The following is a 26,824-nucleotide window of genomic DNA, read 5'->3' on the forward strand; positions in this document are numbered from 1 at the left end:
ATACTACATTCATCACAAACTAGATTCATATATATATATATATATATATATATATATATATAATGTGTGTGTGTGTGTGTATATGTATGTGTGTGTGTGTGTATATATATATATATATATATCAGCCTGTGTCTAAACTTTCTACCCTTATCACTCAATGTCTGCTCTTATACCAGAGACATATAGTTTTGCTGGTTTACAATATAAAACCCAACTGTGGGTCTCCCCAGCATCTTATCCATTTTTTCCAGGCAGCATCAGTCCCTCTGTTAAAGACCAGCAACTATTCTTTTTTGTAGCATATCTTCTTTCATCCCTGTTTGTCCTTCACTGACTGTATCTATCTCCTCTGTGTCACTGTCTCGATAGTTTCACAAGATACAGCCCTGGGGACTTAAGGGTCAAGAGGCCTAGTTGTCCAGAAGGTGGCCATACTGGAGGGATATAGATCATTCAGACTGTCTGTGGGCAGAGCTCAGCTGTATCCCGATAGCTGGTGCCAGTCCCTAGGACCTCTATCCTAGAGCCGACCTCACTCACCCAAAGAACCTAGTAGTAAGGTTTGTACTGATAAAGGCCAGATACTGTTCTGCTCCCACCATGGAGCCCTGACTGAAAATATCCCTGCCTTAACATTCTCTCACTCCTTTCTCTTTATTGGGGTAGCTATGAATTTGGGAACACTGTCCCAGAACAGACAGGGAGAATGAAGCCCTGAAAATGTCCACTTATTGACATTCTGCTAAGCATTTCATGTGCATTAATTCTGGAAGATGGGTACTATTACTGTCCTAATTTATATATAATGGGCCTGAGGGCATTTAAAGTTACTGGGAGTAGAGCCAGGCCCTAGGCTGTTCAGAAGGATAATCTTTCATCCTCCTACCTTCATAGAGCTTACAAGGGATGCTGAAAGTTAATTTGCTACAATTATGGACCTGTTCAACAGGCACTTCTAGGAAGTATCAGGCTTCCTATGCTTCATGAGTTTCTGTGATTTTGGAGGATAACAGGGTCACAGGCACTGGACTCATGGATGCCAAAGAAACCGATTTTGAGTCAAAGAAATCTAAGAAATAATATTCTACAATTCTGAGGTGTGGAGTTGTGCCATCTGAGGATCCAAAAGGTCCTAGTATCTGTGAGGGCTTCCATGGCACCTTCAAAGCTTCAAACCTTAGCCCTTTCCATGACCTTGTGAAGGGCCATAGGTATACAGAATCCAAGACTTGTTTCAGTGGCCAGATCAATGTCACTACCACATCCGCCAGCACCCACATTACCCACCTAGGCTAGGTTGGCTACAGGATAGGCTAGCCAATTCTCGGAACGAAACTTGTGGTATGGGGTGTCTGCCCCTTTCTCTTCCTCCTTGTTGCGGATGAAGCCCAACGCATCCGGTTTCCATGACGTCAATGGCAGAAAAATCTGGGGAAGTCGGAGGCTGTGACAACAGAGCCCAGATAAAGACCCCGATATGAGAACACAATCTATGTCCCAGAAACATCCCCCATGCAGCTTCTTAGAAACCTAGTCAGAAAGGGATGCCCCAACAGACAGTGCAGGAAGCTGGCTGCCCAAGCCTAGCCCTCCAAGTACCCCACCAGACAGACCATACTAGATAGTTTTCTTTTTTTAAAAAGAAAACAAAACAAAACAATGAGCGTGTATCTATATTACCCCTCAGGATATTCTAGATATGTTTTGGAGGCATTTTATAAGCTCCTGCTGAGTCTCCATGTAGTTTCAGAAGTGACCCAGGCTTATGAGCCAGGCTAGAGTGGTCAAAACACCAATTCACTCTCACTCAACTATTCATCTCCACAGGGTCAGTGGCATTTTCACATTCTCCTGATTCTCACATAGTAATATTCTAAAACCTCTAGAAGCTTAGAAGCTGGATTCTCACATGGACTTACACTTACTTCTCTCAACAGCATAGCTCTGACCACCTCAGGACAGCAAAAAAGGGAAGGGGCAATTTCTCTTCCAGAACCCTCCCGTGGAATACTGTTTGCAGTTGTCCACCCAACCAAATGTAAGATAATGTGGGAAATTACTCACACACACACTCACCCAAGAAGGGGCTTGTGAAATGTACATATGTGCATTTTACAGAGAAAGAAGTAGAAGTCACAAGTCATCAAGGACTGTGGGACTCCACCTGGTCATGCCCTCCAGCTCTGACTTCCTATCAGACTGAGATTACAGGATCGAGAGAAACAGAACCCCATCTGCTTAAGGAGGGTAAAGTTCTAGGGCTCTGCAGAGGTATCTGTAGCTAGTATGGAGGAATTTCTGAATGAAGATAATGTAGAAGCAGGCCTGGTGTGACTTGGATAAAAGAGAACTAAGCATTCTAGGGAAAAGGACCAGTCTGAAGAAAGGCTTGGTGTAAAATGATCAAAAAGAGTCTACAGGCCCTGGTTCAAGATATAGCCTAAAAAAAGAAAGATATAGTCTAACTCTCCCCTTTTCTGGCAACTGCCATGCTTGCTGCCATGCTCTAGAGATAATCACACTCTAATCTTGCCCTGAGCTCCAGACTCTTCTATCCAGCTGTCCATTTGATATTTTTCACTTGCTTATAACAACAGACTCCATGTCAGTCCACAGCAAGATAATCATCCTCCCAAACCTGCTCCCCACCACTTCCCCCATTTCAGTTAATGTCAGCTGTTTTTCCCAGGTGCCTAGCCTAAAACCTAGAAGTCACCTTGATTGTCCCTCTCATCGCCAATACCCAAGACACCCGCGTATTCTGTTACCTCTAGTTTCAACATATACCCAGAATCTAACTTCACAGCTCCCATCCTAGTCTATTCCGCTGCCATTGCTTTCCTGGACTCCTGTGGTGGCTTTCCCACTAATCCCCCTGGTTCTGCCCTTGCCTTTCTATAGCCTATCTCACTCACAGCAGCTAGATGAATATTCTGAGTTTTGGCCTTCCTTTACTGCCAGATATGTCCAAGTCACAGTAAAATGCTCCATTTAGGAAGTTGGAACAGCTCCTGAGTAGTTAATATGGCTGTCTCATAGAGAATACAGGGAAGATTTGAGACTAAGGCTTGGAGACAGCGCTCAGATGAGGAGAGGCAGGAACTAAGACCTATCCTGACTGAGGCTACCCCAACTCCTCCACTATCACCTTGGAGGACATTTCCAAACCAGATCTGCCCCTGCTCAATGTGTTGGACCCATGCTGGTCTACATATGGAGTGTATATGGAGACACATATGTACTATGTTCCTGATAGCAATATGTGAGTGCATGTGTACACATAACCAGAGCTGGGGTTCAGTTGGGGAGGGCTTCAGGACATGTGCCAGCCAATGTCTACTCTGACCAGAAGTGCCCATAAAAGTCAGATAGTTGAATATTTCATATAAGGCCTTCCTGGTGGCCTAGTAGTAAGAAGCTACACTACAATCCCAAAGGCACATGGTTTGAATCCACCAGCTGCTCCTTGGGAGAAGGATGGACAATCTCCTCCTCTATGATTCATTGCCAATGAAAACCTGCTCAAGGGTCTGCTATGATTCAGGTAAAACTCAAAGGCACATAACAACAACAACCACTAGAATATTTGTAACTTCTTTGTCTCCACAGCCTGCCTTCAAACAAGGACTTAATGCCCAACTCTAGGCCAGCCAAGCCCTTGGCCCCTTCCTTGGCCCTCAGTCCACCCTTGGAGCCTTTATGCAACTGGAGGGCTGCACCCAAGACCTCAGATTTGTTGGAGGCCCGAGGCCCAGGGGAAATCTTCCAGGGCTGGGACCTCCAAGGTGGGGCCCATGCCTCCTCCTCATCATTGAACCCCTTCCCACCATCGCAGATGCAGGTGAGGTCCAGGATGGGACATACAGGGTGGAGTACCTCGGCCTACAGGTGCAGACCTTTACTGTGGCACTGAGCAGGGGGCCCACCTAGGGCACAGGAAGTGGTTTCTGGGTCCCAGACAAGTCTGTGACTTATGCAGATGTCAATGAGCCAAGAAAATCCCCATTTATCAGGCCTCAGAGATTCAAGGCTTTGTCCAACCTAATCCCTGTCTCAGGAGAAAAGGAAACCAAGTACAACCAAGTACCCTCATGTGAGAGAGGTCTGGACCCCAAAGAGATGGAGCGACAGAGTTGACCAGTTCTGCTACTTATTGCTATGTGATCATGAAAAAGTCACCCAGACTCTCTGAGCCTCTTTTCACATGTAAAATGAGGGTGATCAGAGTTACTTATCACGTGGGTTGTGATGAAGAGTCTATGAAGACATGTGGACATTAAGAGTACATGTAGAACAGAAGATGAAGGTAACATCTCACCCACCTGCCTTCTCCTCTTTCAGCTGCCCACCATGCCCCTGGTCATGGTGACACCCTCCAGAGCACAGCTGAGCCCCTCACCCTACTTGCAGGCACTCCTCCAGGAGAGACCACACATCATGCATCAGGTACTGACTCTGATGAGGAAGTTGAGAAGCAGATGGGTGAGATTTGGGGAGGGGGCCCTAAGGCAAGCTGAATCAAAGCTCATATATGGCCCCAGCTCTCAACAATGGGTGCCCATGCTCGGACCTCTATGCTGCAGGTGCAACCCCTGGAAAGCCCAGCCATGATTGGCCTCCCATCTCCCACCGCTGCTACCGGAGTCTTCTCCCTCAAGGCTCGATCTGGTCTGCCACCTGGTAACACTACAACCCACAACCCTACAGTTTCACAGAACCCCTAAGACTCTAAATCCTTGAACATGAGTGTTAAAGGCTGTTCTGAGTTTTAGTCGTTAAGGTAAAAAGGGTCAGTCAAATCTCAGAGTCTGGAAACGCCAACCTCTAAAAAAGGTCAGGCTCAGAACTTTAAAGATGCAGAATATCAAAATCACAGAACTATAGGTCTTTACAAAGTTAGTCAAAGTGTTAGCACTTGCAAATGTTGCTCTATTTAAAGCCTTGGAATTTTGGTACAGCAGAGCTCCCTGAAAGAGTTTTTGAGGCATAGGAGGGTGGAAAGCTGAGAACAAGAGGCTTTGTGGGTCAAGCTTCAGAGCCCTGCCCACAGCAGTGGTGGCTTGTCCTCCCTCCCAGGGATCAACATGGCCAACCTGGAGTGGTTGTCCAGGGAACCGAAGCTGCTGTGCACCTTTCCCAGTCCTAAGGCATCCAGGAAGGACAGGTCAGTACACAAGGCTGGAAAGGACCCTCACTCTGCTATCTGCTCCCCTGACACCCTCTGTCTTCCTAGTACCCTTTCAGCCATACCCCAGGGTTCCTACCCACTTCTGGCAAAAGGCATCTGCAAGTGGCCTGGATGTGAGAAGGTCTTTGAGGAGCCAGAGGACTTCCTCAAGTGAGTAACCCAGACCCACCCCCATTCAAGGGTGTCCTGATTTGAGAGGTGTGGGGATATCTGAAATGCAGGCCTCAACTTTAGCCTCATCCGTTATAGGCAGTAAGATGAAGGAGGTAAACACTGAGACCAATATCAAGCACCTTGCCATCCAGTCAAGTACAATTCATAGCAACCCTATAGGACAGTTAGAACTGCCCTGGAAACTTCAGCTTCTGCATTCACTCTGCCCAGGCTTTACAGAAGTAGATGGAGCAGCTGGCAGGTTCACCCACTAGTACTCATTTAAGTAGCCACTTATTTAATCACTGTGCCACCATGGCTCCTCTAAAAGCTGAGACACTGAGGTCCAATCCTGGCTCCATCAAACTCATTTACTCTGTAACCTTGGAAACTCCTACATAAGTTACCTTAGTGAGTTATTTACTTAGCCTCCTAGGCCTTCAGTTTTCTAATCTGTATAAGGAAAGATAATAGAGGTGTATACTATTCTTGGAAAAGGTGTAGCCAGAGTGCTCCTTAGAGGCAAGGATGACAAATTTTCGTCTCTTACTGGAAAAGGATATTATGCTTGGAAGGAGGGGGTCAACAAAACAGAGGAAGACCCCCATCAAGATGGACTGACAAAAAAAAAAATAAAATAAAATAAAAAGATGGACTGACATGGTGACTGCTCAAGTGTATCAGAGATAATGAGGATGGCATAGGATAGTATGAGATTCCCTGTTGTTCATAGGGTTGCTAAGACTTGTACTTGATTTGACGGCACCTAACAATAACAGGAGTTACGATGCTACCTTAAAGCCCATACCTCTCTGAATCTACCAACCCCTTCATGGAATAAAGATGGGTGGTCTCTTCCTATAAGGTTTATAGGCTCAGAAGTCTGCTGGAGTGTCAGCTATGAGTAGAGTAGGTCCTGGCTTGATGGCAGTGAGTGAGTGATACTATATTTACCTCTATTTAACAGGCAAGGCAAATGAGGCCAAAGAGATTAAGTATCTTGGCCAAGACCAGGCACATCCTACTGACATAGCTGGGCTTTGAACTCAGAAAGCCTCACTCCAAAATCCACATTTCCAATACCTTGGCCCTGCCACCTATCATGTGAACACATGAGCCTGATTTTACTGAAGCCCCAAAGTGCGAGTTCCTCATGATGACTATTACACTCTCCTCAACTCTTTCCCCTGACACATACATCTTCTCCAATAATGCTACATGGCTCACTCTCAGCAAACCAAAAAGCTGAAGTGGCAATCTCAGGGCCTAGCACACTGTAAGTACCAAGTAACATGTGTTAAAGGGGTTGACAAGAGTGAGAGGGAAACTGGGATAGAAGGTAGGGGCTGAGCAGCCCTGACACTCTCTATGCACATTCTCAGTTCTCTATATATTCCCAGAAGATCTGGGCCCTCCATCTCTGAATACTGAGCCATGAGGCTAGCCCTGCATGGTCATCTACATGGAATCTTTCCCTATGCAGGCACTGCCAGGAAGACCATCTCCTGGATGAGAAAGGCAGAGCACAATGTCTCCTCCAGAAAGAGATGGTGCAATCTCTGGAACAACAGGTGATTCTGGAAAGTGGATGGGCAAACTAATGTATGTCACTCAGCATGAGAGCAGGAGGGGTGGCATAAAAGGAGGGAGCAGGGAAATCCTTAGCTGGGGAAAAGGTGGCAGAGACAGGTTAGCTTGAAGCCAAATTTGTATGCCCATCCTTATAGCTGGTACTGGAGAAAGAGAAGCTAGGTGCCATGCAGGCCCACCTGGCTGGGAAGATGGCACTGACCACAGCTCCATCTGCGGTGAGTGGCTGCAAACCAAGACATATGGGGGATGGAGAACCTACCCTCACATGCAGGCCCTGGGGATCTGTGATCCCTGACTCCAGCTCCAAACATGCCATATCTGGGAAATAATCACCTTTCATTTATAAACCTTCTGAACTCTATGTTCCCAAAATGTGGAGTTTCTTATTTAAATGTCAAGAAAGCAGCATAGAACATTAAAGTGGGGGCCTTTCTTAGCTGGGGCCATATGCAGCTATACAGGTTCCATTTCCAGGAATCTGGGTGCTTGCTGTTTCTGAGCACTTTTAACTTATTCAGCATCATTATCACCCTTAATTCATAGATGAGGAAAACTAAAGCCAGGGAAGTTTAGGGTGACCTTCCAAGGTTCATGGGATTCTGTGTCAGACTGAAAGTGACAAAAAGAACCCTTGATTTTAAAGACATTTGTCAAAACAATAAAAGTAGAAAGTTGAAGCCCCAATGTCACCAGGTTTCCCCTCCCCCCAGGAACCCTCCAACAAGAACTCCTGCTGCATTGCAGCCACAGGTACCTCAGGTAGTGCCCACGCCACCTGGTCTGCTCCTGGGGAGGCCTCCAATGGCCTATTTGCTGTGAGGAGGCACCTTTGGGGCAGTCATGGAAATAGCACATTCCCAGGTAAGAATGCCCTGTGCTTTACACAGCGTCCCTAATCCCTCCAGTCTTTGGAGAAAAGCATCTCTGCAAATATTTCCTCTCAGATTTCCACAGCCAAAGCCTATGGTTTCTAATGTCTAGTCCTAGACTTGTCTCCCTTTAAAGCTTTAATCTGTGCCTAACTACTCAGGGCTTCAACTAATTCATCCAGTCACCAGGAAGAAGGAAATGAACTGAGTCATTCCTAAGGACTCTCCTTCTCCAGGATAAATTAATGAATCCACTCAATCTTAGCAACCCTTGCTAGTCCTGAGCATCACAGACCTCAAATCTCATCCTGATTCCCCACTTAACCCCCTCATGCCTTTAGTATATGAGCAACTTTGCTTCCTTTAAACCTTGAGGAAGAATCTGTTTTGTGGAAATTGTGCAGAGTAAGTGATGAAACTTATGTCAGGTTCTCAGAAAACAGTAACTGTGCTCACTGAAGCCTATTTTAATGGTGGATATTTGAGACCTGTAGTTCTGGTTGCTTAGAGGGTAGGGAGTTACACTGCTAACCCAAAGGCAGGAGATTCAAATCCACCAGCTACTCCAAGGGAGAAAGATGGGTAATCTTCTCCCATGTAAGTTCTCTCTCTGAAAACCTGCTGGAGGGTCAGCTATGGGTCAGTTCCAACCCAACAGCAATGAGTTTGAGTGCTACATTGGAAAGCACAGGGGATGAGAGACTAGGAGGTCCTGGATAAAGCCTCATCATTCCACACTCTCTGACAGAGTTCTTCCACAACATGGACTACTTCAAGTTCCACAACATGCGGCCCCCTTTTACTTATGCTACTCTCATCCGATGGGTAAGCAGGGCAGGAGAAATAAAAATGGGTGGGGAATCTGCATACCAAACACCTGACCTCAGTCTAACTACTTGGTGGGCTCCTGTCCTATCAAACTCCAATCCCAAAGAGTCCCAAGAAGTGTTTCAAGTGTGATACTCATTCTAGCTTCATCCCAGCCTTGTTCCCATCCTCAACCTAAACCACTACTCAGGCCAGTGCAAGCCAAATTTAGGACTAAACCCATTCCTTTCTTGATATCCTGATACTTAACCCCTTCCTGGACCTACAAAATAGCCCAAGAACTAGCCCTATCTCTGCATCTTGTCCTAAACCTACTCCAGGAATTACTCTAACACCTTGTCTCCCCCTTAGCCCCAGCTTTAGCCCCAACCTAACTTTATATTTCCCCAGCCCCAACATATTTTAGTACATCAATAAATCTTCCAGTTAAACCCCACCTCAACTCCTTCCTTTTAAAACCAATTTAATTGTTAACCTCATTCCCATCCACCTACCCCTGTCTGAAATGCCCTAATGCCTTCCCAGAATTTTGAGCACAGACTTTAATTCTAGTCCCATAACTAATGTCAAACCTGAACCTTAATTTGATCCCTACTCTATACCATACATTGCACCTGTTTCTGAATAGAGAGCCCTTAATCTAAGCTAATTCTGATCCATAACCTAGTTGCAATGATAATAACTGACCTTTTACTTAATCTAGTTCCTAAATCCAAATTGATCAAATTTGTTGACCTTCCTTCACCATACTTAACCTGAGACCTAATCCCACAATTTCCCTCTTAGCCCTGATCCTAACCACATCCTTGTAATATACAGTAACTTTGGAACCAAGAATCAGGAGTCACCTCTGACTCCTGGCCTAATGCCACACATCAGTTTATTTATTTTTTATTCAATTTCATCCCTCACTCCTATATTTACTGGTGCATTCCCCCACTCCTGATTCTTAACTAATTTCTTCACCAGTCTTCAACTTCACCTCGTCCTTTACTCCTTCCTAATTGTTGGCCCCATTCCGGAAGAAATCCTGAATTCTCAACCTTCCCAAATCCTGAATCCTCACACCCATATAAGCCCAACTCTTACTACATGATAGGCCTTTAACCTGATTCCAGCCCTCAATCTTAATCTAATCCCATTCCCCTGATCCTTTACCTAATCTACTTTCCCTGCTCCCATGCCTCACCCCACTTCTGATCCAGTCCTCGGACTGACACTTTACTTCCTATAATCCTGTCTTTGCTCCTTCATTTCATATCATCTCTACCCCAAATCTTCCCCTGCTCCCACAATTTCACTCTCTACAGCCAATCTAGGACAGGCCCCTGCCTTTCTCACCTAACTTTGGGGAGCTTACCTTACCCCTACACCCTTCAAAATTCAGGCCATCCTGGAGGCTCCTGAGAAGCAGCGGACACTCAATGAGATCTACCACTGGTTCACACACATGTTTGCCTTCTTCAGAAACCACCCTGCCACCTGGAAGGTGAGTTTCTCTCAAGGTGGCAGTGGTTGTGATGGCCTCAAATACCCACTCATGTGTGGGCAGGGTAGGACTAGGAGGCATGTTGAAAAGGAGGTCAGTTGTTGGTAGGAGACTGACTACCCAGAGGATGGCTGCCCACTTGTTTTCCCCTCCCCTGACCTGCTGGTCTTCCTTCCGCAGAATGCCATCCGCCACAACCTGAGCCTGCACAAGTGCTTTGTGCGGGTAGAGAGTGAGAAGGGAGCTGTGTGGACTGTGGATGAGTTTGAGTTCCGCAAGAAGAGGAGTCAGAAACCCAGCAGGTGCTCCAAACTCACACCCAGCCCTTGACCTCAAAACTTTTATACTCAAGGAATAAAAGAAAGGACATCCAAAGCCCCTTTCCAAGCTCTTATTCATCACAGCCCCACTTACTTTCAGCCACTCTAGTTTCTTCACCTGCCCTTACAATCCCCACCCCCCAAATATCAACCTACTCTATACCACCAGCAGACCTCTGTACATGTCAGTCCTTCTACTTAAAGCCAAAACTGGGGTGAGAGAGGCAGAGGTGAAAGGCTCTGGCCATTTCCACAGGGACCAAAAACTGAGCTGTCCACTGTCTTCTCTGCCAAGCACCCTGCTTCCCAGTGGACTACCCCCCTGTATCACATCCTCTGCACCAAGGCTGTTCATAGGGACCCAGCCCAAGCCCTCAATCCCCATTCCACGCCCCTGTAATAATATCTAGCCAAAATGAGATTTCACAACCAATTATACGCATAGCCCACCTCAGTATGCACCTGCAAATTTCTTATTCTCTCATGCATATGCATACAGCACTCCATGGCTAGAGAAGTTACACAAAGGTTATGATAATGTCACTTGGACTCAAAACAAAACCCTAAATATAAAGAAGCTGCCTTAATACTCAAATAACCCCAAAGATATAGTCACATTGAAAAACTCACATGATCACAGTCTTGTCACACTCACACACTCCAAAACATACACACACAGCCTCAAGGTTTCCAAGATGGGAAAAAAATCATACAAATGTACACCTGTTATGCATGATCTGATACAAGCTTCTAGCATATGTGCTCAGTTAAAAACCAAGCCCACTAGAATGCACCTGCAAATTTCTTATTCTCCCATGTATATGCATACAGCACTCCAGGGGGTCTCTTGAGTCCCACCAGACAGCCTCCCACACCACTGCCAATCCATGCCTCAGCTTAGATTGCAGACAGAGCCCTTCATTTATTTGGGATGAGGTCACAATCCTCTCCCCAACTGAATTGCAGCATGGCTCACACATTCTGAACAATCAGTCCAGATAAGGGTTAGGGTCATGAAGAGAGGTAGGCAAGGGTCTGGGTCCAAGGCTATAGCAGGAGGAACTTTCTGGCAAATAGATGGAATAGTTAGGGCAAGCACTGGCCACCACCTCCAATACTCCAAAGTCCCACCTAAGGCTGGGAGGAGACTTCTGCTGAAGACTCCTCAGGCCTCAAGGATTCTTCCCATGAGGCCAGCATTCTCCTGACGGAGGGCTCGATAGTCCTCACAGATCTTCTCCAGGTTGCTGAGGGTCTTCTTGCCCATCTCTGTCTCGATCTAAAACAATGTGAATATGCAATCCCTCAGCATCCAAAAATCTCTTTTCTAAATCCAGCTCCCTTCTTTATAGCCACTCTGGACCCTTCACATTGTAGAGTCCTTAAAATCCCCTCAGACACCAGCCTGCTCTGTTCCACCAACAGGCTTTTGTACATGTCAGTCCCTCTAACTAATGCAGCCTATGCTACATGTCAGGGTTTGCTGAAGTATTCAAGCTGAAGCTATTGTCATTTATCCTGAGGCAAGTGTGAGGACGCCTGTGGCAGAAAGCTGAGGTTCATAAAAGGCCACTGGCCTGTCCACTCAGCTACTAAGAGGCAAGGCTGAGACTTCCACTGTAGGTTGTGTCTCATTCTACAGCCTCTCTCAGCATAAACTAACCAAATAGCTATTCCATGCCTGCCTTGGGTTCCTTTACACCCTCAGGCCTCACCTGCTCTTCAAGATCTCGAGCCTCTCGCATGATGGTGCCAGTGTCCTCAATGGTCTGGATAAGCTGGCTGCAGTTCTGTACATAGTAAGAGCAGAAGAATTAACCCCAGCATGCCCCCTCCCCTTCCATCCTCAGGTAGACCTTCCCCCTCACCTCGTGCAGGGCAGCTAAATACTTGTAGGCCTTCCGAACAGCATCATCCTTCTTGGCATCCTGACCAGAAAGAAGGACCTTGATGTTATCAGTGGGCTACCTTTGCATACATTACCTCCACATCCTACATCTTCTCCCACCTCTGACTTCTTCTTCCATAGAGCAAATCCAGCACACCCACAGGGCCCAAGCCAAATCTAGCTAGGGAGCAGTTGGGCAGACAATAGCCCAGTTTTACTCTGACTCTTGCACTCTAAAAAGTCTGCCCCATACCTTGAACACTAGCTCATCAGTCACTGCAAACGTCCGATCCAGTTTCCCTGAAAGGGAGTTGATTTCCTTCTGAAGCTCCTTTGTGTCAGACAGGATCTGGCAAAGAAAAGGGTTGCCATGAGTCCATGTCTGACAAGGTGGCCAGCTAGCTAGGGGTACTCATGTGCATACATGCACTCACAACTAGACAGGCCTATGTCACCGTGTCACTGCATCAGAGGAGGCTAGAGTAGACTAAGTGTAGCTATTCTGTGTCAGAGTGTGGCTATGAAGCTCTGACTGCCAGAGAATGTGAGGCCCAGTGTGTGGCTCTGCTTAATACATCTGCCTCTGGGCATGTCTGTCCAAATGACCCCTCCCATGGGCATGGCCGCACACCTTAGTGATCTCTTCCTTCTGCTTCCTGATGTTACCCACAATCTCCAAGATCCTCTGGGTGTAGGCCAGCCGGGACACATCTCTGGGCAGAGTCTCCAGCTCTGACATCTACACAGACACAGTAGGTACTCTTGAGAACCAACACCTTACCCAGCATCAGCCACCCAGAGTCCTTACACAGGTCTTACCAACTGCTTATAGACTTCCTCCTTCCTACGGGCTTCTTCAGCAGCTACTCGAACACTCTGGTGTAGTTCTTGGATTTCAGCCAGCCTTCGGGATGATTCCACCTATCCAAGACCCCATGGCCAGAGAACAGTAAGCAGGGAACAGAGATGACTTCTTACAGAAGGACCAAACCTACCTCACCTATGCCTCAGGACTCCACAACCTACCTCTCTGTGATTCTGTAGCTTCCGCAGGTAGCGGTATTCAGCAAGGAGTGGGACTCGGTGCTTTTCCCACTGATCTGCCAGGTGGATGACCCGCTGGGCACTACTCTCTACCACAAGCTGGGTGGAGTAGATGAAATACATGTCACACATTCTGGGCCCCTTCAGCCCCAATCCTCCCAGCTCAGTCCCAGCCCTACTACCTGTAGCTTAATGAGGTTGGCCACTCCATCAGGCAACAGCTCCACTGCCCGACTCCTCAGGCGCAGGGCCTGTTCCTGCTCTGCAGTGCTGAGTTCACTCTGCTGACACTCAGTCTCTACCTGCACCATGAGCCCCAAATTAATGGAGGAGCCTAGTCACGCACTCCATCCCACCAGCATACTGAGCCAGAATGTCTTGGTTTATTCTGACACCTCAACTCTTCTATTCCCTATAAGGCCCTTGAACCTCTTCTGCTACTAACAGATATTTACAATGACTGGCACTCACAGATCCCTCTAACCTCTACAGATCCATTATGACCCCTAAAATTCTCTTAAAAGTTCCCACAAGCTCCTGACCTTATAGACTCATCTTGCCTCACAGACGTTTACAGACTCCTCTGATTTTCACAGACCCTCACACTCCTCTTGATCCTTACAGACACCTACACAGACTGAAGCCTACAGGCTACTTAACCTCTATAGACCTACCAGCTTCTAGAACTGCAAGTCTCTCTGGTACTGCATAACTGCCCCTCTTTTAACACGAAGATTCTCCACAAGTCCCTCATCTAACCCCAATAAATCCATCTAGCTGCAGACCTATATTAATGACCTCTCTGGGTTAATGGGAGTAGTTGTGTCAGATTCAGTGAGACTGGCTCAGGACAGGGCAGGCTTCAGAGCCGTTGTACATTAAGGCCGCGTAAGTCACAGGTGACTCAATAGCATATAACAACAACAACATCTCTCTCTGTCATTCTAACCCCTTTAGTTCCTACTTCTGGCCCTACCCTAGCCAAGCAGCCCTCCCTCCATACCCTCTCACCTGCACAAGGCTGATTCTTAGTGTCCTCATGTTAGTTTCAACTTCTTCAATGCTGTGATTCATTCCTTCCAGCTGCTTCCGAAGGGACTCTAGCTCCTGTTCCTGAGCTGCCCAATTGTCCTGGAAACACAAGCCAGTGGAAGGATGATGAGGCCAAATTGATAGAACCAGCAAGGGTTGAGACACTTCTCTCTGACCCCTCATTCCCACTCTCTTCACCTGTTCAGGCTGTAGGGAGCTGGACAGCATATCAGCTGTCTGGGCCTCAGGTTCCTAAGGAAGTAAAAAGAAAGCATCTTAACTGTCAGGGAAACCCCTGTCCTTCAGAGCCCAGCCTCAGCTGGGCTCACCAAGCACTCTTGCAGCACCATAACCATGACCACTAATGTTGACACTGTCAAACATTACTGGATGAGGATAAATACATTAGTTGCAACCTCAGGCTAAAGCATTTGCATATAAAGTCCTCCCTGACCCTAATATAGCTTTCATCTCATCTCTGAAGCCCAGTTGCCCTGAGGACAGAGGCCCTGCTAGGTGAACATTTAAAGAGAAAAGGTATGCCCAGACAAAAATGCCTGGGTAAAGGTAGTATTTGGACAAAAAGCACCCCTACAACCCTTACAAGGTGACTACTCATCCAACTTTTCTCTGCTGAGATGTCTGGAAAAGTCAAGAGAATACTCTGAGTGACCACTCTTAGTAAGGAAAGGACTTATCCAGGGCAACATATGAGCCTTTATGGATAGAGCTGTGGTAACAGAACATAAGGCAATCTTTCACACTTGCCCTAGCTCCTGGCAGCATGCCACAGCTCCACATTGGCTCCACTTACCAGATGGAAGGGGAACTTCTCTGAATGTGTGAAGTGAGAGTCCTTGGTGGCACTAGCTCTAGTGCCAGTACTCCAGGACTGCAATAGCTCTCCCAAATCTTGGGCTTGTGGAGGGACCCCAAGTGAACTCCAGCTTTGGTGCAGGTGCTCAGCCAGATGCTTCTGCAGTCGCTGCCTCTGTGTCCGTGTGTCCTCCTGGAAATAGAGGGCAGGGTTAAACAGAAGGGCATACAAACCTGCTGGACACCTAAGATTTCTCCAGGAAACTTACAAAAGCTACAGATAAACTAAAACATTTCTCACCTAGGCTGGCCCCTGACCCACTCTTCTGTTCCTCTATTCTAAACTCTTCCTGAAGAAAGAAATTTCCTCTTCCTTGTAGCCACACTTATCTTTACCCATGTGTTCCTCATACTGGAAAAGGATATAAAAAGAGAAAGAAGCAAGCAGGAAGCTCCCAAATCAGACAAAAGATATGTGGGATCAGAGCAGAGATAGTCAATGAAAGTGTTAGGCAAAGAAAGGGACAGCATCAAAGAGAGTAGAACAGTCGGGCAAGAATGAAAGATAAGAACAGAGACCGTTTGGAAGCAATGGGGGAATCTAATTATGAATGCAGTAATAGATGATACCACTATTAATTTTATCAGGGGTCAAAATTATCTGATGATTACATTTAAAAAATAATATCTATGAGTTAAGAGATACATTTTTACATTTTTAGAGTTGAAATGACATGATATCTGGAAATTTGCCTTAAAAAAGTAAAGAAAGAAGAAATCTAGAAGGAATAAATGAAAAAAGGCTGACAAAATGCTTATGGTTGAAGGTAGATGATAGATACATAGGATTCATTAGAATAAATTCTAAGAAAGATCAAGATGAGACAAATGGCATCCTGAAAGATGGACAGAAACAGAAGAGACAGGTAAAGAGGCAGAGAGGAAAGGAAGATAGATACAGAGGTATAGAGAAGAAAAAGAGGTGACAGAGAGAAAGAAGAATAGCCAAACCACAGAATGTGAAAGACTGTGACAGGAAAAGATAATGCTGAAAAGCAGAAACAGAAAAAATGAACCTCAGAGACAGAATGAGAGTCTAGGGGACAAGAAGGTTGAAGAAACACAGAAGAAGGTGCCCAATCCCAATGATTCTGGTTATTAGGAACTTAGTGCACGTGATTTCCTTGTAACCACTATCCTAATAGGAGTGTACTATTATGACCCAGTTTTTATGAATACGAAACAGAGGCTGTAAGAAGGGATACTGATTATAATGGTTAATAATGTGTGTCAATGTGGCCATGATTCTCAGTATAATAAATCCTAACTTTTATTATGTTAATGGGGCATAATTAGAGGCAGTTATGTTATAATATGATCTGCACTCATAATAGTGGAAGTCCTCAGGGGCATGGCTTACATCAAATATGTGTATAGGCTGTCTTGGAAAATCTAGCTAGCATTTGACAAATTTGGATCCAGAATCCGGCTGGACCTGAACCAGCAGCCTTTCTTACCAAACCTGGACCCATCAGCTTCCAAAGTCAGGGTCCCCTGCTTGCCAACCTTAGACTCATTAGCCTCAGCAGATGTTTTTCTCCTAGAGATCTGGGACTTGACAGCCTCTATAAATTCATGAACTATCTCCTTGAAATAAATATCTCTTTATACGTGCGCGCGCACACACATGCTTCATAAGTTTTGCTTCTTAAGAGAACTCGACCTAAGATACTGACTTCTCCAAGGTCTAAAGTGTTTCTGATTTCAATACTCCAGTTCTCTCAGGTAGGGAGCATGATTGGGAACACAGAGAAGAAACAATAGAAGAGAGAGACAAAGAATCTATAAGAGAAACTGAAGCTAAAGTAAACAGGTACCACAATGGCACATTAAACTGTACCTGGGGTGGGAGGAGGGATGCCCGGCGGAGCCAATCCTCATCCCCTGCGTGGTCCTGGATCGTCTGCTGGCAGAGCTGAAGGGCATGGCATTCAAGGAAGGATGCCACTCTCCCAGCAGGCTTGGGTACCTGAGTGGGGGCTGGTGGCAGCAGGGGACTTTCCTGGAACACTCGTGCCTCTGGGATCAATCATAGAGTCAGCAAGCTCTTTCCCCTCATAATGAAGCCAGGTCCACCTCTACCCAACCATTCCCCACACTCACCACCTCTAGAACTCAACTTGGGCATGATCAGCCTACTGGCATGGAAAGGTTTCTGGAAGGATGAGCCCTGGTTGGGAAAGGGGGATAAAGTTAAAGACTCCAGGATGAAGTATGTCAGGGAGGGGGTTAAATATCTGAAAATTCACATGGAGACAAAGAAGTCAGGGCAGAGACATAGAATGAAAGGAGTTAGAGGGACCTACCTGTATATATGCCAGGTTTGAAGTACGAAGGAGTGATGGGATCCAGGGTAAAGCTAGCTGGTCCCGGATTTGGTTTCCAATAGCTCGAAGGAGAACAGCTGAGTCACCTATGAGGGTAGGAGTTGACAACTCTGCAACTCAAAAAAGGCATATCCTGGGAACCTAGCCATCTCCTCTCCAAGACACAGATGAATCTAGTCATCATTCTCAAACATTTACTGACCATGTGCTATGAATCATTGTTCTAGGCACTGAGGACACCAGTACATAGAAATCCTGGCAGCAGAATAAACTCTTGCTCTCATTGTAGACTCATGATTTTAAGAAAGGAGAGAGACTAGGAAAAATATAGAATACTGTCAAGTGGGTATAAAGAAGTTGTTGTTACCTGCCCTCAAGTCTACTATGACTCATAGCAATGGATCTGAACTTCATCTTATCATGAACCATCCTCAAAATTTCTATCATGCTCAAGTCCATTGTTATAGTCATTGTGTCAATTCATCTCCACAAGAGCCTTCGTTTTTCACTGACCCTTTACATTGTCTAGCATGATGTCTTTTCCAAGGACTGGGAAAGCTCTCTCTCTCTCTTTTTTTTTTTCTGACCAAGGGGTGGTTGAGTGCTGACGATTCCTGAGTCTACTGGATGTTGTCATTCATTTTAATATGACCCAGCTTGTTTATGACTTGTTCTCGACTTGAATTTGTAGCATTTTTTCCTGGCCTTTGTATTTCCTCTTGTGTGAATTTTCAAATTTTATGGAGACAGTTTGATCTTTTGTATTGTAGATGGGCTCTTTATATATTAGTGATACGAATCTTTTCTACATTTAATAATTGAATGTGTTTTTCAAGTTTGTAATTTGTGTTTTTGACATTTTGACTTATTTTACATTATAGTAATTTTAAACTTTTATATCTTCAATTTGTTAATCTTTTAATTTATAGTTTTAAAGATTTGTGTCTTATTTATGAAGATCTTGGCCCCACATGAAGAAAGCACCTATTTCCCATATTACTTCCCAACTTGAAATAATCTTTCCTTGTACACATTTTAGATCCCTTGATTTTTTTCAATTTTTTTCTTTTTGTTTAATTTTATATTGGTTTGCTTACAAAGTTCATATACATTGTGTTTTACCCTATTCTTAATTCATATTGTGTTTTACACAATCATTCTCATGCATTGTTTTATAAAATTAATCACTATTGGAACTTGGCCATGATTACTCTGTTTTTTTCAGATCTCCACCAGATCCTTCCCATTTCCTTCACCCCCTCCCTCCACACACCAAACTATGCAACGCGCTGGTTTTACCCCTACTGGTCCTCACTCTTCCACTCCCACTTCTTCCTCTCTTGTGTCCCCATACATGTTTTAGTAGTTATCCTTCTATTTTTTTTAAGTTTTTAAATTAATTTTACTGAAAGTTTACAAAGACTTAGGGTTTCCAGTCATTCATTGTTGCACTTTTCTCCCTATTCACCGCCCCCTCCAATTCACTCTCCTCCTTGAAAAGAAAGAAAAACCTCTTTCATTGTTATGCAATCCCTCCACTCCCCCCTCCATCCACTCCACTATGCAGCCTTCACTCTGGACTATAATAATGACAAGAATACCCATTCATATATCCCTTTTAAACAGTTCTCTCCCTCATAATGTTTCAATGTAATATACATCATTCCTCCCTCCTTTTCTGTCTTCCCTCAACCTTGATGTCAGTCCCGTTTTACAACAGTAGCCCTATGCAATATTTGTCTTTTTGTGACTGAGATATTTCACTCATTAAGTCCTCCAGGGTCATCCATTTTGCATAATATTTCACGAGTTCCTTGTTTTTCAATGCTGCATAGTATTCCATTGTGTGAATGTACCACAACTTCTCTTACCATTCATTTGTTGATGGGCACTTGGGTTGTTTTCAGCTCTTTGCTATTGCAAATAAAGCCACAATACACATGGGTGGCAGTTATGGTTTCTTTATGGTAAATTTTTAGTAGTGGAATTGCTGGGTCAAATGGTATCTCTATTTGCCTTCCATAGGGGTTGCACCATTTTACACTCCCACCAGCAGTGAATAAGGGTTCCAGTTTCTTCACAACCTCGCCAGCATTTAATGTTTGCTGTTCTGCTAAATTTTGTGATTCTTACTGGGGTAAGATGATATCTCATAGTTGTTTTGATTAGCATCTCTCTTAGAGCTAGGGATTTTGAACATTTCTTCATGTATTTGTTTGCCATCTGAATGTCTTCGTTGGTGAAGTGTCTATTCATACCCTGTGCCCATTTTTTAACTGGGTTATTTTCCTTTATCTCTCTTGCTCATATGTTATCTCATGAAATTCTTCTGTGTCAGCCAATTCCTTCTGTTACAGTGACTGTGTGTACTCCTTCCATCTTCTTTTGATACTTCCTGGATCATTTAACATTCTACCCAAAGTATCCGTAAGTATTACTACCCGTGGCTTGAATTTTTCAACTCCTTCAGCTTAAGAAACGCTGAGCGAGTTCGGCCCTTTTGATTTTCTAAATCAGCTCTCTGCACATTTCATTATAGTATCTTGCTTTGTCGTCCCGAGCTGCCTTTTGACATTTTCTGTTCAGCTCTTTGATTTCTTCCTTTAGCTTTGGCTTCTCGGTGCTCTAATGCAATACTCAGAGTCTCATCTGACATCCATCTTGGTTTCCTTGTTCTTCAGCCTTTGTAATGATATTCTGCATTCTTCATAGATGATTTTCTTGATATCCTGCCAGAGCTCATTTGGTCTATGCTCATTGGTGCTCAAGGCCTCAAATTGTTCCTGAGATAATTTTGAAATTCTAGTGGGACAGACTCAAGGTCAAATTTTGGTTCCTGTGCACTTGATATAATTTTCCTCAACTTCGGCTTGAATTTGCATATGAGTAGTTGGTGGTCTGTCCCACAATCAGCACCCGGCCTGGTCTTCACTGCTGATATTGAGTTTCTCCAGTGAGTCTTTCCACAAATGTAATAGATTTGATTCCTATGCATACTATCAGGTGAGATCTATGTGTATAGCCGGCGTTTATGTTTCTTATAAAAGGTATTTGCAATGAATAAATCATTGATGTGCAGAACTCTATCATTCTATCTCCAGCCTCATTTTTCTCACTGAACTCATGTTTTCCAGCTACTGATCAAGAGCTTATGGTGATGAAGGAGGAAGTTCAAGTTGCTCTGAAGGAATTGGCAAAAAACAAGGCTCCAGGAGTTGACAGCATACCAAATGATTTATTCCAACAAACAGACGCTGCCCTGGATGTGCTCACTAAGTTATGCCAAGAAATCTGGAGGACATCCAGCTGGCCAACTGACTGGAAAAGATCGATATTTGTTCCCATTCCAAAGAAAGGTGACCCAACAGAGTGTGGAAATTATTGAGCAATATCATTAATATCACATGCAAGCAAGATTCTGCTGAAAATTATCCAAGAACATTTGGAACAATATGTCAACAGAGAACTGCCAGATGTGCAGGCTGGATTTAGAAGAGGCCATGGTACTAGGGATATTATAGCTAATGTTAGACAGATCTTGGCAGAAAGCAGAGAATACCAGAAGAGTGTCTATCTGTGCTTCATTGACTATGCAAAGGCTTTTGACTGTGTGGATCACAACAAGCTATGGCTGACTCTGAGAAGAATGGGAATCCCAGAACATTTGATTGTGCTAATGCAAAACCTATACTTGGACCAAGAGGCAGTCGTCAGAACAGAGCAAGGAGACACTACATGGTTCAAAATCAAGAAGGGGGTCCATCAGGGATTTATTTTGTCTCCATACCTTTTCAATCTGTGTGCAGAACAGATCATCCGAGACGCTGGGCTGTACGAGGAGGAATGTAGCATCAGGATCGGTGGAAGAATCATCAACAACTTGCGTTATGCAGATGACACAACCGTGCTTGCTGAAACTGAGGAAGACCTGAAGCGCTTGCTGCCAGCAGGTCAAGGACTTCAGCCTTCAATATGGATTGAAGCTCAACATCAAGAAAACAAAGATTCTCACCACTGGGCCAATTGGCAACATCAGTATGGATGGTGAAGAGATTGAGATAGTTAACAGTTTTAGTTTACTTGGCTCCACAGTCAACACTCTTGGTAACAGCAGCCAGGAAATCAGGAGAAGAACTGCATTGGGAAAGTCAGTTGTGAGGGACCTCTCAAGAGTACTGAAGAGCAACAACATCAGGCTGGAGACTAAGGTGCGCCTGATCCGGGCTATAGTCTTTGCAATTATGTACTATGCTTTGGATAGTTGGACAGTGAAAAGGGATGATAGAAAGAGAATTGATGCCTTTGAGCTGTGGTGCTGGAGAAGAGTGTTGAATATACCATGGACTGCTAGGAGGACAAATAGGTTTGTCCTGGAGAGGGTGAAGCCGCAATGTTCCTTGGAATCAAGGATTCTGAAGCTTCATCTGACATACTTTGGGCATGTTGAAAGGAGGGACAGGTCCTTGAAAAGTAACATTATATTTGGCAGAGTGGAGGGCGGTAAAGAAGAGGAAGACCTTTGATGAGATGGATCGATTCTGTGACTGGAGTGGTGGGAATGAGTGTGTTTCATACAGCGAGGTTAGCACAGGATAGAATGGTATTTAGGGCTCTTCTACACAGGGTTGCTATGAGTAGTAAGCAATTCGATGACACATAACAACAACACCCTTTATATATTTTTATAATAATGGTCTTATGCAGTACTTGTCCTTATGAGACTGAGTTAGTTCACTCTGCATAATTCTTTTCAGTCTCTCCCAAGTTGCATGGTATTTCTCAAAATCATTGCTCCTGAGTGCTACATAATATTCTTTTGTGTGAATGTACCACAATTTCTAAATCCATTCAGTTGTGGTTGGACATTTGGGCTATTTCTATGTTTTTGTAATGGTGAATAATGCTGTTATGAATATTGGTGTACAGATCTCCCTTTGTGTCTCAATTCTATTTTCTTTGTGGTAAATTCCTAGTAGTGGAATAGCTGGGTCATACAGGGTTTCTATGTTCAGCCTTTTGAGGAAATGTCAAACCATCTTCCACAGTGATTGTACTGTTTTACAATCCCATTAACAGTGCATGAGTGTTCCCACCACTCCACATCCTTCTCCAACATTTACTGCTTGCTGCCCTGCTAAACATTGCCACTGCTACTGGGATGAATGGTATCTCATTCTGGTTTATATTTACAACTCTCTTATTGCCAGTGATCTTGAGCATTTCTTCACATGTCTGTTGACCCTCTGAATGTTTTCCTCTGTGAAAAGTCTTTCCATGTCTTTTGTCAATTTTGTAAGTGGATTATCAGTCTTTTATTTCTGAAGGCCCAGGAATATTTTATAAACTTTTCTTATGAGATCTTTGTCTGAGATGATATTGCCAAATGATTTTTCCCAATCTGTAAGTTTTCTTTTGACCCTATTGGGAAAAGTTTTTAATGACCATGGAGATTTAATCTTTAGGAAGTCCCATTCATAAATTTTATACTCTTGAGCTTATGCATTTCTGGCTGTATTTGATAGTCTCTTTATACCATAGACTATGCTTTCTAAGCTTGCTCCCACATATTTAATCCACCTTGAGCTGATTTTTGTGTGTGGTATGAGATGTGGATCCTTTTTCAGCTTTCTGCAGGAGCAGTCCAATTCTGCCAACACCATTTGTTGAAGCTGTCATTTCCCCATTTGATAGGTTTTGTTTTCTTATCAGGTTATCAGCTGACCATAGATATAGAGGTCCATTTCTGGGTTCTCAATTATTGGTCTATGTGCCTGTCATTGTACCAGTACCATGCTGTTTTGGTTACTACCACTGTGTAGTAGGTTTTGAGGTCAGGGAGTGTTCCCACTTCATTTTTGTTTTTCAGAAGTGCTTTGCTTATTCAGAGTCTCTTTTTCTCTCCAAATAAACCTGACAATTTCCCTTTCAATCTCCTTGAAAATTAATTTTGTATCTGTATTGGATTGTGTTTGAACATGTAGATTGCTTTTGGTAGGATTATAATTTTCACAATATCGAGTCTTCCTATCTATGAACAGGGCACATTTTCCCATTTATTTAGGTCTTTTATTGTGTCTTGCAGAAATGTCCTATAGTTTTCTTTGTATAGATCTTTTGTGTTTCTAGTTAGATTCATTCCCAAGTATCTCAATTTGTGATCACCTATTGTAAATAGTATGACTTTCCTGGTTTCCTTCTCTAAATTCTCTTTGTTACTATAGAGATATCCCACTAATTTTTTAATATTGATCTTGAATCCTGCCACCACTAAATTGGTCCACAAGCTCTAATGGTTTTTTGTTGAGTCCTTGGGGTTTTCTGTGTACAATATCATATTATCTACATATAGCAACAGTTTAACTATCTCTTTTCTGATCTAGATGCCTTTTATTTTCTTCTCTTGTCACACTGCCCTAGCAAGTACTTCTAATACAATAGTGAATAGGAGTCATGACAGTGGGCATCTTTGTCTGATCCCTGTTCTCAGGGGGAATGCTTTTAGTCTTTCTCCATTGAGAATGATACTGGGTCTTTATTTTGCATAAACACTTTTCACTATGTTGAGGAAATTCCCTTCTATTCCAATTTTGCTTAGTGTCTTAATCAGGAAGAGGTTTCGGATTTTGTCAAATGCCTTTTCAGCATCAATTGCTAGGATAATATGGTTCCTGTTATTTGCTTCCTTAATGTGGTGAATTATGTTTATTGTTATTCTTATGAGGAACGATCCATATTGAAGGCAGCAGTCCTTGAAGGCAGCAAGCAGGGTTGTGTCATCTGCATAAATGCAGATTGTTAATGAGTCTACCTCCAATCTTAATGCCACATTTCTCCTCATAGAGCCCAGACTCCTGGATAATCTGTTCTGCATAAAGATTGAAAAAGTATGGAGAGAGGACACATCCCTGGTATACACCTTTCCCAATTGTGAACCATGCAGTGTTTCCTTGCTCTGTTCTGACGACTGCCTCCTAGTCCAAGTATAGGCTTCACATAATTCCCATTCTTCTCAGAGTCAGCCCGAGACGATCATATGATTTACTGTGCAGGAGATGAAAAGGTGAGGAAAATGGAATTGCTTTCATAGTTAAAAAGTAATTTCTAGATCTGTCTTGAAATACAATGTTGTGAATTACAGGATAATGTCCTTACACAAATAAGGAAGTATAGTGAATACCACCATCATTCAAATACATGCACCAACAACCAGAGAAAAAGAAGAGGAGGACATAGAAGATTTCTACCAACTTTTGCAGTCAGAGATTCACCAAACATGCCATCAAGATGCACTAACAATAATGGGTGACTGAAATGCAAAAGTTGGGAACAGAGAAGAAGTTGAAAAACATGGACTTGGTGACAGAAATGAAGCTGGAGAACGATAGAATTTTAGAATGATAGAATTTTGCACACACAAAAAATTATTCATTGCAAATATATTTCATAAAACATAAATGCAGGCTATACACATGGATTTCATCTGATAGTATGCATAAGAATCAGATCAATGACATTTGTGAAAAGAATCGTTGGAGAAGCTCAATATCAGCTAGGAAAACTAGGCCAGGTGCTGACTGTGGAATAGACCACCAACTACTCATATGCAAGTTCAAGCTGAAGCTGAGGAAAATGAAATCAAATCCACAGCAACCAAAATTTGACCTTGAGTCTATCCCGCCTGAATTTCAAAACCATCTCAGGAACAGGTTTGAGGCCTTGAACACTAATGAGCAAAGATGATTTCCTCTAGGTTTTCAAATTTATCAGAGTATAGCTTTTCATAATATTCTGATATTACAGATTTAATTTCTTCTAGATCTATTGTGATATCACTTCTATCATTAATTAATAAAATTATTTGTATCTTCTTTTTTTTTTTCTTAAGTTTGCCAATTGTCTGTCAATTTTATTGACCCTATTGAAAAACCAGCTCCTGGGGGATTCCAAGATGGCAACAGAAACAACATGGTGAGCTGCGGGAGCAGCAGACCACATGGAGTAGGGCCACCATGGCCTTCTACAGACCTCTGTTTATTGATAATTGAACAGTTAAACACTTGATGACTGCTCTTCAGTGTGGATTGAGGCTCAACATCAGGAGATCAAGGATTCCCTGGGAGAAATGGGTGAGTCCTGCGGTTTCCAGCCCTCTGCTGCCGAGCCCACACCGCCCCCGCAGCTCCATGAGGCTCCCACCGCCAGACCCTAGGGATCACCTCACCCGAGATGGATGGTATGCACCGTCCCCCGCCCCAGGCTGGTGCAGCAGAGCCGCCACACCACAGCAGAGTGGACTTGTTCTGGGGAGAATTCTAGGAGCCAAGATGGCAGCAGCAAGAGACAGGGTGGCAGGATGAGGTTTCCCTGGGCAGGCCAGAGAAGATTACCAGTACAATGGATTGATGAGAGTATCTGTGAGCTGTCTACAACTCAACGACATTTAATTGTGGCAGCATGTCTGAGACGGCAGATATCCTCAATGCACTGCATCTTTTGATCTGCTGTCTGCCTTTGCCAAGAACTGTTTAGACCGGGGAGGTGGGGTGCCTGTTCACTACTCTCAGGTCCCCTTCTCCACATATAAATGGGGAGGGCAGTGACACCTACTTCAAATTACAGTATGATCACTTACGGGGGGTTAAGGGGGGAATGGTGGTGGTACCGGAATTGGGGACACTGTCTCTGGCCACATGGTCTTCAGTGAGTTGCGGGGTCCAGACATGGGGGGGGGAATTCGGTGAGGGAGTGTGCCAGCCAGCCCCGGGGGTGTGTCGCCCAGCCCATAAGGGCTGCCATCTGGCCCTTGGGGTGAGCACCTCAGCCCTCGGATTGTACCATCCAACCCCTAGGTAGAAAAAACTGCCTAGGGTATACAGAGAATACTATTTAGGCAATTTTCCTCCACCCTCTCCCCCAGTACACCTATAAGTAACACCCCCAAAGCCCTTCTATTTGTAACTCACAAGTCTGTTCTTTCTAGATTTGCTACCTTTTCTGTAGGTAACCTTAACACTGAGTTTTACTTCAGACGTGACCCTGAACCCAGTTCCAGAGACAAAAAGGAAATACAACAGCCAGTTAAGGAAGCAAAGGAGGATGGAGCCTCAGGGTTCAGTCAGTCATCCCCACTGGACCCACCTGGGAAAACACTTTGCAGTCCAGAGGGGAGTAAATGTCAGGAAAACATCTTCTAACAGAACAAGAAGGCAAGCAGCTT

General features: G+C 44.2%; 2 protein-coding genes across 2 annotated transcripts in view; one reads left to right on the forward strand and one right to left on the reverse strand.

Annotated features, from left to right (window-relative positions):
• The first annotated feature begins 3,622 nt into the window (after window positions 1–3,622).
• FOXP3 (forkhead box P3) lies at window positions 3,623–10,450 on the forward strand. Its single transcript, XM_006902719.1, has 11 exons — window positions 3,623–3,841; window positions 4,342–4,446; window positions 4,542–4,680; window positions 5,077–5,164; window positions 5,234–5,338; window positions 6,825–6,912; window positions 7,069–7,149; window positions 7,645–7,795; window positions 8,552–8,628; window positions 10,019–10,120; window positions 10,301–10,450. The coding sequence occupies exons 1-11, from the start codon at window positions 3,632–3,634 to the stop codon at window positions 10,448–10,450; spliced, it is 1,296 nt and encodes a 431-aa protein (XP_006902781.1). The 5' UTR covers window positions 3,623–3,631.
• A 1,155-nt stretch (window positions 10,451–11,605) lies between these two features.
• The window catches only part of CCDC22 (coiled-coil domain containing 22), a 206,151-nt gene continuing 190,932 nt past the window's right edge, over window positions 11,606–26,824 (reverse strand). The window contains exons 4-17 of the mRNA XM_006902707.1: window positions 17,587–17,693; window positions 17,384–17,450; window positions 17,121–17,299; window positions 15,219–15,413; window positions 14,603–14,656; window positions 14,384–14,503; window positions 13,555–13,674; window positions 13,355–13,471; window positions 13,148–13,249; window positions 12,960–13,067; window positions 12,582–12,677; window positions 12,309–12,368; window positions 12,156–12,230; window positions 11,606–11,719 (exon numbers count right to left, since the gene is read on the reverse strand). Of these exons, the coding sequence (XP_006902769.1) occupies window positions 11,606–11,719; window positions 12,156–12,230; window positions 12,309–12,368; window positions 12,582–12,677; window positions 12,960–13,067; window positions 13,148–13,249; window positions 13,355–13,471; window positions 13,555–13,674; window positions 14,384–14,503; window positions 14,603–14,656; window positions 15,219–15,413; window positions 17,121–17,299; window positions 17,384–17,450; window positions 17,587–17,693 (1,514 nt within the window). The remainder of the gene's footprint in view (window positions 11,720–12,155; window positions 12,231–12,308; window positions 12,369–12,581; window positions 12,678–12,959; window positions 13,068–13,147; window positions 13,250–13,354; window positions 13,472–13,554; window positions 13,675–14,383; window positions 14,504–14,602; window positions 14,657–15,218; window positions 15,414–17,120; window positions 17,300–17,383; window positions 17,451–17,586; window positions 17,694–26,824) is intronic.

The sequence above is a fragment of the Elephantulus edwardii genome, unplaced genomic scaffold (genome assembly GCF_000299155.1).
Source record: "Elephantulus edwardii isolate Elephantulus edwardi_28Jun2011 unplaced genomic scaffold, EleEdw1.0 scaffold00441, whole genome shotgun sequence".
Classification (NCBI taxonomy): Eukaryota; Metazoa; Chordata; class Mammalia; order Macroscelidea; family Macroscelididae; genus Elephantulus; species Elephantulus edwardii.

Bases quoted from the DNA above. Each gene is read 5' to 3' on its own strand.
- FOXP3 (XM_006902719.1), top strand. From the start codon at position 3,632: ATGCCCAACTCTAGGCCAGCCAAGCCCTTGGCCCCTTCCTTGGCCCTC. The intron at 7,796-8,551 runs GTAAGAATGCCC...ACTCTCTGACAG, and splicing joins TGGAAATAGCACATTCCCAG to AGTTCTTCCACAACATGGAC. The intron at 8,629-10,018 runs GTAAGCAGGGCA...TTCAAAATTCAG, and splicing joins ATGCTACTCTCATCCGATGG to GCCATCCTGGAGGCTCCTGA.